Source organism: Dromiciops gliroides, chromosome 2 (genome assembly GCF_019393635.1).
Source record: "Dromiciops gliroides isolate mDroGli1 chromosome 2, mDroGli1.pri, whole genome shotgun sequence".
Lineage (NCBI taxonomy): Eukaryota > Metazoa > Chordata > Mammalia > Microbiotheria > Microbiotheriidae > Dromiciops > Dromiciops gliroides.
The window spans coordinates 266,531,630-266,546,428 of NC_057862.1; the positions used below are offsets into that span (position 1 = coordinate 266,531,630).

At 36.7% G+C, this 14,799-nt stretch overlaps 1 protein-coding gene across 9 annotated transcripts in view; it reads right to left on the reverse strand.

Moving 5' to 3' along the window:
• The window catches only part of TXNDC16 (thioredoxin domain containing 16), a 169,287-nt gene that overhangs the window by 71,279 nt on the left and 83,209 nt on the right, over window positions 1–14,799 (reverse strand). For all 9 annotated transcript variants that reach the window (XR_006354987.1, XM_043988163.1, XM_043988161.1 and 6 more), the window contains 3 exons: window positions 11,893–12,049; window positions 4,686–4,852; window positions 4,207–4,267 (listed from right to left, as the gene is read on the reverse strand). Coding sequence is in view for 8 of the 9 variants with exons in the window: in XM_043988163.1 (XP_043844098.1) it covers window positions 4,207–4,267; window positions 4,686–4,852; window positions 11,893–12,049 (385 nt within the window). In the remaining variant the exon portion in view is untranslated. The remainder of the gene's footprint in view (window positions 1–4,206; window positions 4,268–4,685; window positions 4,853–11,892; window positions 12,050–14,799) is intronic.

A 14,799-nucleotide genomic window follows, 5' to 3' on the forward strand; every position in this document is an offset into this window, starting at 1 on the left:
AGCTGAGTATGAAAGGTCTTGGTCAGGTCTACAAATGTTGTGTACAGACCTCTGTTCTGCTCTTGGCATTTCTGTAGGAGTTGTCAGGGAGCAAACACCATATCAACTGTTCTTCAATCCTTTCTGAAGTCACACTGGCTCTCAGGTAGATGACCATCTTCCAGGTGAAGAATCAGCCTATTAAGAAGGACTCTAGGTGGCGCAGTGGATAGAGCACTGGCCCTGGATTCAGGAGGACCTGAGTTCAAATCTGGCCTCAGACATTTAACACTTACTAGTTGTGTGACCCTGGGCAAGTCACTTAACCCCAATTGCCTCACTAAAAATAAATAAATAAATAAACGAATGAATAAATAAATAAAAGAAGGACTCTGGCAAGAAACTTGCCTGTGATTGTCACAGGACAATCTATTTTCTTTACCTTTATAGAGATGTACAATGGAGGAATGTATTGTACATTGGATATACAACTGTACAAAAATGTACAATTGAACTCCTCCTCTTGCTGAAATGTTTCAGTCAACTTTTGTATGAGCAATAGACACTCAACCTTGTAAATCTCAACTGGAATAGAATCAGTACCAGGTACTTTGCCACAGGAAAGAAGCCAAATGGTATTAGAAAGCTCATCCTTGGGGACAACTAGGTGGTGCAGTAGATAAAGCACCAGCCTTGGATTCAGGAGGACCTGAGTTCAAATCTGGCCTCAGACACTTGACACTTACTAGCCATGTGACCCTTGGCAAGTCACTTAACCCTCATTGCCCAGCAAAAAAACAACAAAACAAAACAAAACAAACAAACAAAAAAACCACCTTATCCTCAGTTGGAAATTTGTCTAGAGAGGGGCTGACTTCAACCTGAGGTTGAATAGCTCCAGCATTGATTGCTGATGATCTATTAAGAACACTATCAGAGGGCAGCTCAGTGGCGCAGTGGATAGAGCACTGGCCCTGGATTCAGGAGGACCTGAGTACAAATCCAGCCTCAGACACTTTACACTTACTAGCTGTGTGACCCTGGGCAAGTCACTTAACCCCAACTGCCTCATCCCCTCCCCCCCCCCCCACCAAAAAGAACACTATGGAAGTGTTCAGCCCATCTCTCCAGGATGATGTCCTTGTCACTAGTCAATGTGACTCCATCAGCACTGAGGAGTTGAAATGCACCATATGTTTTTGACCCATAAATAGCCTTCAGGGCATCATAAAAGAGCTTTGGACTGTTACTATCAGCATAAAACTGAATTTCATCTATCTTCTTACTCAGCCAAGAATCGTGCATCTCTCTAAGCTTCACTTGCACTTCACTTTTGATGGAATTAAATACTGCCTTCTTAGATACAGATAAACTATCTTGCTGGTAAACCCTGTGGAGTTCTCATTTTTCATTTAACAGCTTCCGAATTTCCCCATCATTTTCATCAAACCAGTCTTAAAGTTTGTGAGTGTTCTGATCCAGATGAATAAATGCAGTGCTGTACACCAAATCTCTAAAAGCTGCACATTCCTTTTCTGCTCTACTGTTGCCAACCTTGTGTTGGCTCAACTTTCCCTCTAAGTTATGAACAAACTGTTCACTCTCAGAGAAGTGTTCTAAACTGTTAACATTAAGTCTTCTGGCAGTCATTTTGCCTTGAGGCCACTGCTTTTGTTGTATGCAAATATTTAGCTTGGAGAGGATAAGTCTATGATCAGTCCAGCACTCTGCACCACACATTGCCTTTGTCACTCTCACATCTTGTCTGTCTCTTCTCCTTATGATCACATAGTTTATTAAATGCCAATGTTTGCTGTAAAGGTTCATCCATGAAGTTTTATTACATTTTGGTAAATGGAAGATAGTGTTGGTGATGAGGTCATGAGATGTGCAAGTCTTCAGTAGTAAGTGACCACTGCTATTGCTGTTTTCAGCTCCATTCCTCCCAAGGACACCCTGCCATGTCTGGTAGTCTGAGCCTACTCTAGGACTGAAGTAACTCAAAATTATAAGCTTGTCCACTTTTGGGACATTCATGATAAGGGTCTTCAGGTCTTCATAACATTTTTCTTTGACATCATCAGGGTTTGTCATGGTCAGAGCATAGGCACTGATGATGGTGGCATGGCATTTTCCTGCAAGTGGCAATAGTGTTGTCATGAGCCTGTCACTCATTCCTTTTGGTGGGCATAGAGGTGTGTTGATTAGATTAGTTTTGATTGCAAAACCTACACCAGATTCATGGCACTCCCTTTCAGTGAGTCCACTTCAGAAAAACATGTATCCAGTTCTGACTTCAGTAAGCTGATCTTCATTTGCTAGCCTTGTTTTACTCATGGATGTAATACCTGCTGAGTTCTCTCACAACAAGATCTATTTGTCTTTCAGATCTATTGGATTTTGCACACATTCCATGAACCAATGGTGAGTGGAATAAGGACATGCATAATGATCAAGCAAAAGACCAGACAGACAGATAAGAGAACTGAAAAATGCATAGTCTTAGGGATATTGTCTCAGGAAAGGGAAAGTATCTAGGAAAAAGGGATGGCCTAGAGTGTCAGAGTGGGTAGAAAGGTTAAAAAGAATGAAGATTAAGAAAAAGCCATTAGATTTAGCAATTAAGAAAAAGAAGAACATGAGTATAACATCAGATTGTGTTCTTAAGGGGGGTGAGGAGGGAAGAAAGAAAAGAATTTGGAACACAAAATTTTAAAAATTGATGTTAAAATTGTTTTTCCATGTAATTTTGAAAAAACAAAATTCTAAATTCTAAAGAAAAAGAAAGAAAAAGAAGAGAGAAATGTTTTGGTATAATTATGAAGTCAGAAGCCACACTCAGGGGGTTGAAAAACATTGAGGAAGTGAGAAATTTTGAGGCAAAAAGTGTGGATAGCTTTTTTATAAATAGGAATTGAATGTATTGGGGAAGGAGGAGATAAGGAATAGAAAGAGAAAATTTGGAACTCAAAATATTAAAAAAATATATATTAAAATTGTCTTTACATATAATTAGGAAAAAATATTAAGAGAAAAAAACCAAAAATCTAGGAAGAATTATATGAATTAAGTGAGCAGAACCAGGAGAACACTCTACATGGTAACAACAATATCATAAGGATGACCAGTTGTGCAAGACTTAGGTACTCTGATCAAAACAACGATCCAAGACAATTTCAAAGGATTGATGATGAAAAATGCTATCCACCTCCAGAGAGAAAACTAATGAACTATGAGTACAGATTGAAGCATACATTTTCCATTTTATTTATGTTTCTTGCTTTTTTTTTTCTTTTTCTTTTTTTGGAGGCAACATGGCTAACATGCCATGTACGATTTCTGCATGATTTCAGATGACTGAAATATTGCCTTCTCAATAATTAGAGTAAGAGTAGAAAAAAGGGAATTTAGAACTCAAAATTTTAAAAAAGAATGTTTAAAATAAATTTAAATTAAAAAAATAATTGACTCTGAAAGGGAGCAAAAAGTCAAGTTTTTTTGCTTTTTAAATATTGAGGACAATAAGGAATGAGCCAATAGATAAAGAGAAAATAATAATTTAGGAGAAGGAATTATTGGGGGGGGGGGCGGGGAGGAAAAGAAGGAAATCCCTAGAGATGGGAGGAGCTGAGATCAAAGACACAAGGAGAGAAAGGCTACCTCATCTTACAAGGCTAGAACAAAGGAAGAAAAGATGGAGTATGGTGCTAAGATGATTTGCAATGTGGAATTGTGCTGAGAGGAAGCTTTCAACAGATGGTTTCAAATTTTTTAGGAACTTATGAGGCTTATGCTAAGAGGAATGGGGACATTATAAGGGATATAGCTTGAGAAGTTAAGAATAGTTTTTTTTTTTTTTTAATAACTGCTCTGGGGACTGTGGTGGAGACCTGATTAGGAAAAAATAAAAGGTTAGCATGAAACTGAAAAAAAAAATTGGAAGGCATTAGACATGATAAGCAGCAAAAAGCTATTATTGCCTTAAGAGAACTTAGGGTCATCTACACAATACAATGAGATTTCCCAAAGGCCACTGTGCTACTAACAAATGAAACTTGGTACCAGATTCTCTGTTGATATGAGATGATTTCAATTACTGATCTATAATATTTTTAGTTGAAAGGGAGAATTTAGTTGACCTAAAAAAACAAAATTAATGAGCTTGCATACATTTTTCTATTACCCATAATGATGAATAAGCAAGATTTTAGAATAACAATGACTAACCTCTTTTGCTCTTTTGAAGATGACATTGATATGAGCAGGAATGTTCAAATCTGAGGAGTCCCTATTTCAAAATGAAAATCAATCTTTAAGTTACTTCATATAAAGAGCAGACATCCCTTGATCTAACAAACAGTAAATCTAACAAACAGTAAATCTTTGTAAGCAATGCTTAATTATTATGAGAAAGATTACTAACAAATGACACAAATTTCCTCATAAAACTTTAGTTGGGAATTCTTCCTTATCATGGTAATCTACTATCTTTTTTGGGAGTCCTTTATAAGCAGGTCAAATATGTATATTTTAAAAATTAGATTTTTACCTAATTATTAGGGAGATTTTATCTAGATAGCTATTGGTTTATTTCTACTTGTTATGGATTTGACATAATTATAAGTAATGAGGATTTCCATTTAAGAAAATGCTGTAAATTTATACATGAAAACATTATGATTTAAAGTAATCAAATTTTACAATACTTTAACAACAATGTGACTCCTGCTTTTCCCAGGAGGCGCCAAGCGACTATTTCTGCGGTTCTCTTATCCATTTCATAGGTGTTTTCTTGACTAAGAATAAAAATCTGTGGTAAACCAAGTTGAAGATGAATAGTTGAAACTTTTTCAGGATCTTCAGTAATTTCAGTCTTTATAAGAAAAAAGAAAGAGTAAGTTGTACACTACTGTTTTGTAGTTTTTTACATTGATATTTAAAATAAATGAACATAATAAATAAATTTCCTATTCTTACATAATTTAAGCATTAATAAAAATAGATAGCCACCATGAAAGAAAAGAATCTGTGAACCAAATATAACATTAATTGAAAATTTTCTATCTCTATCTTAGCCTGATATTCCCAATGTGAAACTTAAAATTGCAATAAAGTATGACATATATCAACTTAAAATAATATATGAATTTTCTTTAAAACAAATGTACAAAGATGCTGCTATAAGCATTAAGTAGATATTTGTATATTTCTTCAGACAGAGCTTAGGCTTTAGAGAATAGTTATTCAATTCAAAATGTTTCCCCCAAAAAAGTTAGTCAGAAAGAAATATATTGATAAAAATGCCTCAACAAGTTACAATGGTGAGTGGAATAAATCAATTAGGAAAGCATAAAAAAGATTGCCTTGTTGTCCCAAGGGCCCAGTTGAGGTTATTTAGAGTAAGTTTGTAGTGGACACCATTAGCAGAGTTTTGTGATTTTCTGCTGCTATCTTCAACAGTACATGAGTAGGAACAAAGGTGGGAGCAATCCAGTACTGAGACTTGGAAGAGCAAGATTAGTGACAGAATAATGAACAAGGGATTCAAGAGAAGAAGACAGTGTATAGTTAACCTGATTCACTAAGGGGTCAAGATGAGGAAGGGAGAAAAGTGTAACCAATGTAGGGGTAATAGTCTGGGAGAGGAACTGAGGGACCAGGGGATTAGAGATCATGCTGAAGACAAATCATTTGGGGTGACAATGGAGTATGATCAGACAAGGAAATTTCAGTCTATAAACAAGAAAGTGGACCATTTCTAAGTGATCATGAGATCAAAAGCATATCTATCGGGGCAGCTAGGTGGCACAGTGGATAAAGCACTGGCCTTGGATTCAGGAAGACCTGAGTTCAAATCCAGCCTCAGACACTTGACACTTAACTAGCTTGTGATTCTGGGCAAGTCACTTAACCCTCATTGCCCTGCCCAAAAAACCAAAAAAGCAAAAAAAGCATATCTATCTCTGTGTGTAGCTGAAATAGGGTGGAGAAATTGGATTTTTTTCATGGGAAGAGCAATTTAGGGATTTGGGACATAAGGGTGCTTAAGGAAGGATCAAAATGTGCCCTGAAGTCCCCTATTACAGAGACAAGGGTTGGGGAAGAGAAAAGACTGACCTAGGCACTAAACTCATAGTAGAAAAAGAGTGTCCTGGAGGTCAGCAGATAATGGCTACCAAAATTGTGATTACCAGAAAAGTGAGTGGTAAAGGTGGATTGAGTGAACTTTAAAGGAAGAGAGGATATTAAATGATAGAGGGAGAGGGAGAATCTGGAGTGGCAATGTAGAACATTGAGTGTTCCAACTCCCCCATCTTGACCAGTGAGTCAGGAGAAGTGAGTAAAACACTAGACTGTCATGTGCTTAAAGGCTTTATATTGATGCAATGATCAATCAACAGGTATATGTTAATAGCTTACTCCTTGCCAGAAAATGTGATAAGGGATGGCAATACAAAGATTTTTTAAAAAACAACAACTTACTAGCTGTGTGACCCTGGGCAAGTCACTTAACCTTCATTGCCCTATCCCCTCAAAAGAAATCAACTTCCTACTTCTCAGAGAGTTTATGTTATCATCAAGGAGACAAGTATGTGTATATATGTGTGTATACATACGTATATGCATATGTATTTAAATTTGTACAGCAAACATAAAAAGTATAGATACAAGGTAGTTAGGAAGAGAGAACTTTCATTTTGGAGAATCAGGAAAGGCATTCCATATAATGTTTCCCTTCTGAAACTACATTATATTTAATAACTATCTATATCTACATATGTATATATATGTATATACACAGAGAATACATATAATTCTTATTTCTTAATTTTATACTTATGCTGTCTGAGTTTTATATATACTTGTCTTTCCCATTAAAATGTAAGATCTTTGTGCATAGAGATCAATCTAATCTTTGCATATCCCCAGTGGATGGTACAGTACCCAACAAATCTTAGGCACTTAAACACTTGACTTATGGACTGGTTGATTAACAGAAGGTGGTGCTTGACTTGCATCTTGAAGGGAAGGAGCTAGAGGCAAGGAAAGAATAGATTCTAGGCATAGGGGATAGTGTAAAGCCATGGTAAAAGGAAATGAAATGTCATATGTGAGGAAGAGAGAGTCAGTGTGACTGCATTGCAGTGGGTGGGAGGAGGTATAATGTACAATCAAACAGGTTGGCAGCAAGTTATAAAGGAATTTAAAAGCTACCCACAAAAAAAATGTATTTTATCCTAGAGACAGTTAGGAGCCACTAGAATTTCCTGAGTAAGGGAATAAAATGGTAAGATCTGTGTTTAAGGTAAATTGTTTTGACAGCTGGAAAGAAGAGAGACTTGTGGCAAAAGAAACCGTTAAAAGACCACTGAAATAAACTAGTCAAGAATTAATGAGGGCCTAACCTAAGATGGTAGATGTGTAAGTAAAGAGAAGATAAGATGTTGGATGTAAAAGATTTATGGAGGCAAAAATTGCAAATATGACAACTAATTGGATATATGGGGTGAAAGAGAGTAGAGTTATTATACCAAAGATGCAAACCTTTGGGAGGAAGGTGGTGCCCTGAACTACCTTTGGAAGAGGATACTGTTTGGGGAAAAGAGAAGTTGTGTTTTGGAAATGCTGAGTTTGAGACCAATTTGATGATGATATAGGACTAAAATTTCAACTGTGTGTAGATATAGAGATCTGTTAAAGAGCAAAAAATCTAGATGACCAAGTTGGGAAAAAGTAAAGTAGTTCCAAGACATAGAAATAAATAAAATGAAGCTACACAGAAAGTATACTGGGATAGTTTGAAGAGATTCAGTCAAGCCCTATGAAACTTGGATAAAAGAGCAATGCCAATTTAGAACCAGAATTTGAGTTACAGGCCAGCCTCAAAGACAGAGTAACTTTAGCCAAGCCTCTAAAAGGGAGTTAAAATTGCTCCCTTAACAAGGTCATCCTCTAGTTAAGGGAGAGTAGACAATCTCTGTTTCCTCTCCCCACTTTTAACCAAAGGATCATTTTGTAAACATTAAAATATCTTAAGTCTTTTTGGACTTCTCATGAACATCACTGAAGTGTCTCTAGAACACCAGTGGCTGATGGAAATGTTTATATTGGGAGCTGAGAACAAAATATAAAGGTAGCTTTGGAATCTAAAGGGGCCAAAAGAAAACTACACCATATTGAGGGAGAATTTCATGAGAAGTCCACAAAGAGAAGAAAAGAATTTCCAGCAACTTTAGGAGCTGTGAGTCACTCTTTGCTCTCTAAACTTTTATACCAATTATTTTTACTATACCACCTTAGTGAATACCTATGTCTAAAAACTAATTAAGTCTGGCTAGCTAACTGATACTAACTTGATAAAAAATGGAAGAGCATAATGGTGGGGGTTCATGAAGTATACAGTACTAGGAAAAAAACACCAGATCCTTAGGGTTATCTCTAGAATCATAAGTGGAGAAAAAGCAAGCTGCCCTCTGGGAACCAGACCTACTCAGGTCTGAGTATGGGGGCTGGCTGAAAGAGTGAACCCTAAGGCCTGAACTTGAGAGGGAATCCTTTTTCCCCATTCAAAAAGGATTTTTATTTAAGGATTTCCTCACTTCTCATGTGTGAGATATTATAGAGCTGTTTTACTTTGTTTTTTCCAACCACTAAAGAGAATTAACAAAATTCCAACATGCCTTACTGTTGGTAAGGACTTTTTTTTACTCTATGTACCACAGGATGAATGATGAACCTGTCAGACTTATGGTAGTAGACAGAGAAAGTTGGCTGAAGTTCAGTGTTATTGAAAGAAACCTCAGATACTTACTCCATCTCCTCTACTAACTTTAATCATATTTTCAACATGCTGCCAAGAATGGAGCTTTGACACTAAAACATCCATTTACACTGGCAACAACTGTCAATTTTATGTAGTCACAACACAGAGATAAGAGTTGGATTTTTTCTTATTCCCTTCTTACCGCATAGCAGTTAGTATTTGAAATACTTATTTATGCTTTAGGATTCACTTGCAACATATATCCTCCTATTATTATTGCATTTGATTTCTTCTTCATTTACAAAGACTAAACAAATCAACTTACATTCTGCAGGTAAGATTGTTAAATACATATTTTAATAATCACAGTACATTTTATACCATAATACAAAATGAAATTTTTTCCAGCATTAAACTTATTTATTTTCACTTGCACTGTATTTCTCTCAAAAAAGAAAAAAGGACAACAACCAACTAACAAACTTGTTTACCTATTGTAGCTAGTTGGCTCAGTGGATAGAACACTGGGCCTAGAGTCAGGAAGTTGCTGTTGTAATTCAGGTATGTCTGATTTTTCATGACCCTGTATGGGGTTTTCTTGGCAAAGATACTGGAGTGATTTGCCATTTCCTTCCTGAGAAATCCTGAGTTCAAATTCAGCCTCAGATACTCACTAACCTCTGTTGGACTAAATCCACTGGAGGAAGAAATGGCAAATCACTCCAGTATCTTTTTTTTTTTTTGGCAGGGCAATGGGGGTTAAGTGACTTGCCCAGGGTCACACAGCTAGTAAGTGTTAAGTGTCTGAGGCCAGATTTGAACTCAGGTCCTCCTGAATTCAGGGCCGGTGCTTTATCCACTGCACCATCTAGCTGCCCTACTCCAGTATCTTTGTCAAGAAAACTGGCATGCTATGGTTTATGGGGTCACACAGAGTTCTATATGACTAAACAACTGAACAACAACATGTAATTAAAAGCTTGGTGTAAGGGCTGAATTTAGTATGGGGAGAGTTAATTGGGCAGCTCTCCGTAATATTGGGGTAAGAAAGGATATAGATTAGCAGCCTCTTTTCAATAAACAGGGTTTATTAATGGGAACAAATTTAAAACACAGGTGAGGTTAATAAAGCTAGGGACAATGAAAAAGGGAATAGGGAAGGAAAAAATACAACCCGCAAGCTCACCACCACCCAGAATCAGCAGCAGTTCCAAAGAGAACCAGCTACGCAGTGCTCCCCAGTCCAGATTGCAGGTCCGCCACACCAGTGTCTCACTCCCTCTCTCTCGCACACCAAAGTGAAACCTCTCCTCCCTTCTCTCTCCCAGAAGCCCCCTCTCCCACAGGAAACAGGGCCGTTCACACACACAGCCCTAAGCTAACTGGCTGACAGCCCTGATTGACAGAACTAGGAAGCAGCTCTACAAATGCAAGCTGGCTAGCTTCTGGATGCCAAAAACCACCTAACTTGCCTTCACCAGGCTTCCCTTCATGGCGGAGCTTCCCTACAGTATAATTTGGCCAGGCCCATGTAGCCGTGTGGGTGCCCGGCACGAGGTCAGCCCACACGGGTGCACACTGGGGTTTCTAATTTTAGTCAAAGATGGGGTCATAGAAACCCCAAATCACGATTAATTCCTTACATTGGTATAATAAAAATTTTATCCCCACCCATCCTATTCCCCCCAAAAAGCAATGGTAAGCATATGGAGAATGGAAAGGATAACAATGGAACAATGAAAATGAATTTAAAAGTAAATTACTGGGGGCGGCTGGGTGGCGCAGTGGATAAAGCACCGGCCCTGGATTCAGGAGTACCTGAGTTCAAATCCGGCCTCAGACACTTAACACTTACTAGCTGTGTGACCCTGGGCAAGTCACTTAACCCCCATTGCCCCACCAAAAAAAAAAAGTAAATTACTATTAAGAATACATATAGGGGCAGCTAGATGGCGCAGTGGATAGAGCACCGGCCCTGGAGTCAGGAGTACCTGAGTTCAAATCTGGCCTCAGACACTTAACACTTACTAGCTGTGTGACCCTGGGCAAGTCACTTAACCCCAATTGCCTCACTAAAAAAAAAAAAAAACCAAAAAAACAATTAAAAAAAAAAAGAATACATATAAAAGGATCCATGACAAGTTAGCACTTATTATAACCAGCTAATTAGAAGGATATCTGAGGCTCAGAGCTGCCTTACATACCATTGATCCTTTGTGAGTGAACTCCTATAGCTGCCAGAAACCACAGAACCAGCCTTGATCAACTCAAGAGCAATCTTGAGCAGAAGCTATTGAATCAAGACCTTGCTTAGGACTTTCTAAACATCCTGCCAACTGACTTAATGTGTTTACAGATGTCCTCTCCACCCCTGCCCAAAAACCTCTAAAAACTATATCTTACCCTTTTTATACTCCCCTTTGAAAAGTTGAGAACTCTCTCTCCCTCCCTGTTTCCTTGTAGGATCTCCTCTACAGGTTTTTTTTTTTTCCTCTCAGACAATAAATGCTTTCAATTGGTGAACGTCTAGACTCTTTCATTTCACATCTGTTTATGAGCCTAAGGGTCTTTCGTTAACAACACCTACCTTCTAGTCCCCTGCCAATTTTTAACACTTTCTCCTTGAAATTACTTTGTATTTACTTATCTCCATACATCCCCAGTACATAATCATGCTATACTTATGTTCAAGAATATACAGAGTTCAGTAATACCTTCCAGGCTATCATAAATAGATTCCCTGAAGAATACTATAAATAATATATTCCCTATTCCACTTTTTTTTTTTAGTGAGGCAATTGGGGTTAAGTGACTTGCCGAGGGTCACACAGTTAGTAAGTGTTAAGTGTCTGGGGCAGCTAGATGGCGCAGTGGATAGAGCACCGGCCCTGGAGTCAGGAGCACCTGAGTTCAAATCCGGCCTCAGACACTTAACACTTACTAGCTGTGTGACCCTTGGCAAGTCACTTAACCCCAATTGCCTCACTAAAAAAAATAAATAAAATAAATAAAAGAAGTTCTCTCTAGGATCCTAACATAAATAAAAGCAATGTACATAGCAACTGCTTTGGAAAAGTAATTCATCTAGGTTAGATTCATATTCATAAAATAAAAGTATTATGAATTTATACTTGTGATTTATTACATACCAACAAGGGTGCATCCATCAGCTTGAGAAATCGATGAATGTTTAATATAGTCAATGGCTGTTCTAATAGAGTCTTTTGGCACTTCTGAGTCAAGTCTAAGACAAGTTTACAGTGAAAGAAGAAAAGACTTCCAGATATTACATCAGAGTTTTCAGCTCTAAAAATGAAAGACAGATAAACTTGTTTATTGTCTAAGATTCAATGTACCTGTGTACATATGTGTATTTGAGGAATCCAATGGTATAGGTACTTTTATGCCTCCATATCTTCCATGCTTTATGATCACAATAGATTTTGTTAAAAAGACAAAAACTCCTACATAAAAGTAAAAGGAACATAATTTTTTTTTTAGTGAGGCAATTGGGGTTAAGTGACTTGCCCAGGGTCACACAGCTAGTAAGTGTTAAGTGTCTGAGGCCAGATTTGAACTCAGGTATTCCTGACTCCAGGGCCAGTGCTCTATCCACTGCGCCATCTAGCTGCCCCAGGAAAATAATTTTTTAAAAAATTTACACTATTCTTTACTAGAGAAGGAAATAAACTTAACCTTCATTAACTAACATTTTGAAGACTATTTTCTGAACAATATTAATTTTTCTCCAACAATTTGCAAATGAAATCTTTCAAAAGACAGTTTCTAAACCTAGCAATGGAACAAAAGGTTTTTATTTTAATGGAGGAGTATCACTTTCTAGTCAAATTATTTTCAAACATACATTAGTATTTTCATTGAGATATACTAAATAAAATTATCTAATGAAATACAAATAAACTTTCTAATCTTACCTCAAACTCAAAAATCATGTTTTGAAAGAACAAACCCATCTGATACTATGTATGTCTTTTTTGGAGGGTGGGGGCAGGGCAATGGGGTTTAAGTGACTTGCCCAGGGTCACATAGCTAGTAAGTGTCAAGGGTCTGAAGCCAAATTTGAACTCAGGTCCTCCTGAATTCAGGGCTAGTGCTTTATCCACTGTGCCACCTAGCTGCCCTCTGTGTGTATAAACACTTAAATGTGGTAGAATTTAGCAACTATGAGGAAAAAAATTATTAATAAACAACTACTAATATGGGCAGATTCAGGTTTTTCCCCCTATTTTCTCATTTAGTTACTAGCCAGCCCATCATTAGAATAAGCCCACTTCTCATTATAATATTCATTCTCTCATTAATTGTTAACCAATCAGAATTGATTTATCTCAAGAAACAATACCTGTTGTAACCTGTTAGGAAACACTCACTCTTCCAAGGGTATTTAAATATCCAGCAGCCTCCAAGATCACTCTTGGCTTTTAAGAATGCCACTGACCTTACATTTTTATTAATTATTTGCTATCCATAATTATTAAATTATTAATTACCCAGAAATTATGCCTCTTGAACTTTTCATTCATCACAACTATTGCTTCCCATCAAGTTTAATAGTGCACTTGAATATAAAAACAAAATAGCTCAAAGATAGAAAAATATTTCTCAAAATAAACATATCAAAAAGTTAATTCCTTACTGGGCTTCATGAATCAAGCCACAGGGGAGAGATGATAGAGGGGGCAGAGGGAAAACAAGGAATAGGGATTAGATGAATAAGAAATGCTGGCCTCTCTCTTTCTTTCTTGCCTTCAGGCTGGTTTTCTCTCTGTCCCCTTTCTGCTCTTAAGTATCTCCTTACCTATCTTTCTCCTGTCACTTATTAGCTTTTCCTTAATATGGAACTGTTGTGCTGATTTATATTTTTTCAATATGATATACATTTCTAATTTTTAAATTTTCCCCACCAAATCAACCCCCCCAAAACAAAAAAGAAATGAGGTGACTTATTCTATTTCAATCAAAACTGATTTTTACTTACTATGTGGTCCTGGGCTGATTCCCACCCCCACCCCCACCCCCCACCCCAGCCCCTGGAATCAGTGTTCCTAGTTTTTTGGTTTTTGTTTTTAAGTTTCCAGGTCCTATTCTAATATTTAAATTGAAATTATTTAAACTCCTAAAAACTTCTGGTAATTCCCAACTCTCAAAAACTTGTAGCAATTGTCTCCTTTCTGATAGTCTCCCAAAAAAATGAAATTTGAGTAATATTCATTTTTAAAAAGAGAATTAAAATGCCTCAAGTTGTGACATATGTAAAAAAATTAGACTTCTAATCAGAAAACCCAGACTGACACTTAAGAACCATCTTACTTTAGACAAGTCACAGCCTCCATTAGGCCTCAAATCTCACAATTATAAAATGGGAATAAATAATAATAATAATAATAATAATGCTTTTTACTATCTAGTTCACAAGATATTGCAAGAAAATCACTCTGGAAACTATAAATCATATGTCAATGTGAGGTACTTTTATTTAACACATTTCTTGTCAGGAAAATAACTATTGGCTGTACTGGAAAATAAATGTTAATGAGAAAATATTCTATGAAAATTATAAATAAAAATTAAGAATATTATGGTAGAACAGTAATTTAACAATTGTTTAAAGACTAGGAGATTGAGGTAATCTCTGGTAGCCTTGTTAGGCCATTCAGATTAAAAATTTTGGCAAGCTTTAATTGGATGCTTAGATTATTGTCTTGACTATCCAGGCAGAACAGTGTCTTACTAAAAGTGTTTTTTCCAATGGGAAAGGAGAAATTTTATTTGTTATAGCCATTATGTTGCTTAACTATTTTATATATTTTAACACAGCAGTTATTAGAAATAAAAAGATTTTAAAAATTTCTTTCACACATGTATCTCAAAAGAAGAAACCTAGGTTGCCTTTAAAATATTTCTCTTTCAAAAAAAAAGAAAGAAAGAACTGTGGAGTATAGATGCTGATTGAACCATATTATTTCTTTTGTTTTGGGTGCTGTTGGTTTTTTTTTTCTTTCTATTTTGAGGTTTTGCATCACTGCTCTGATTCT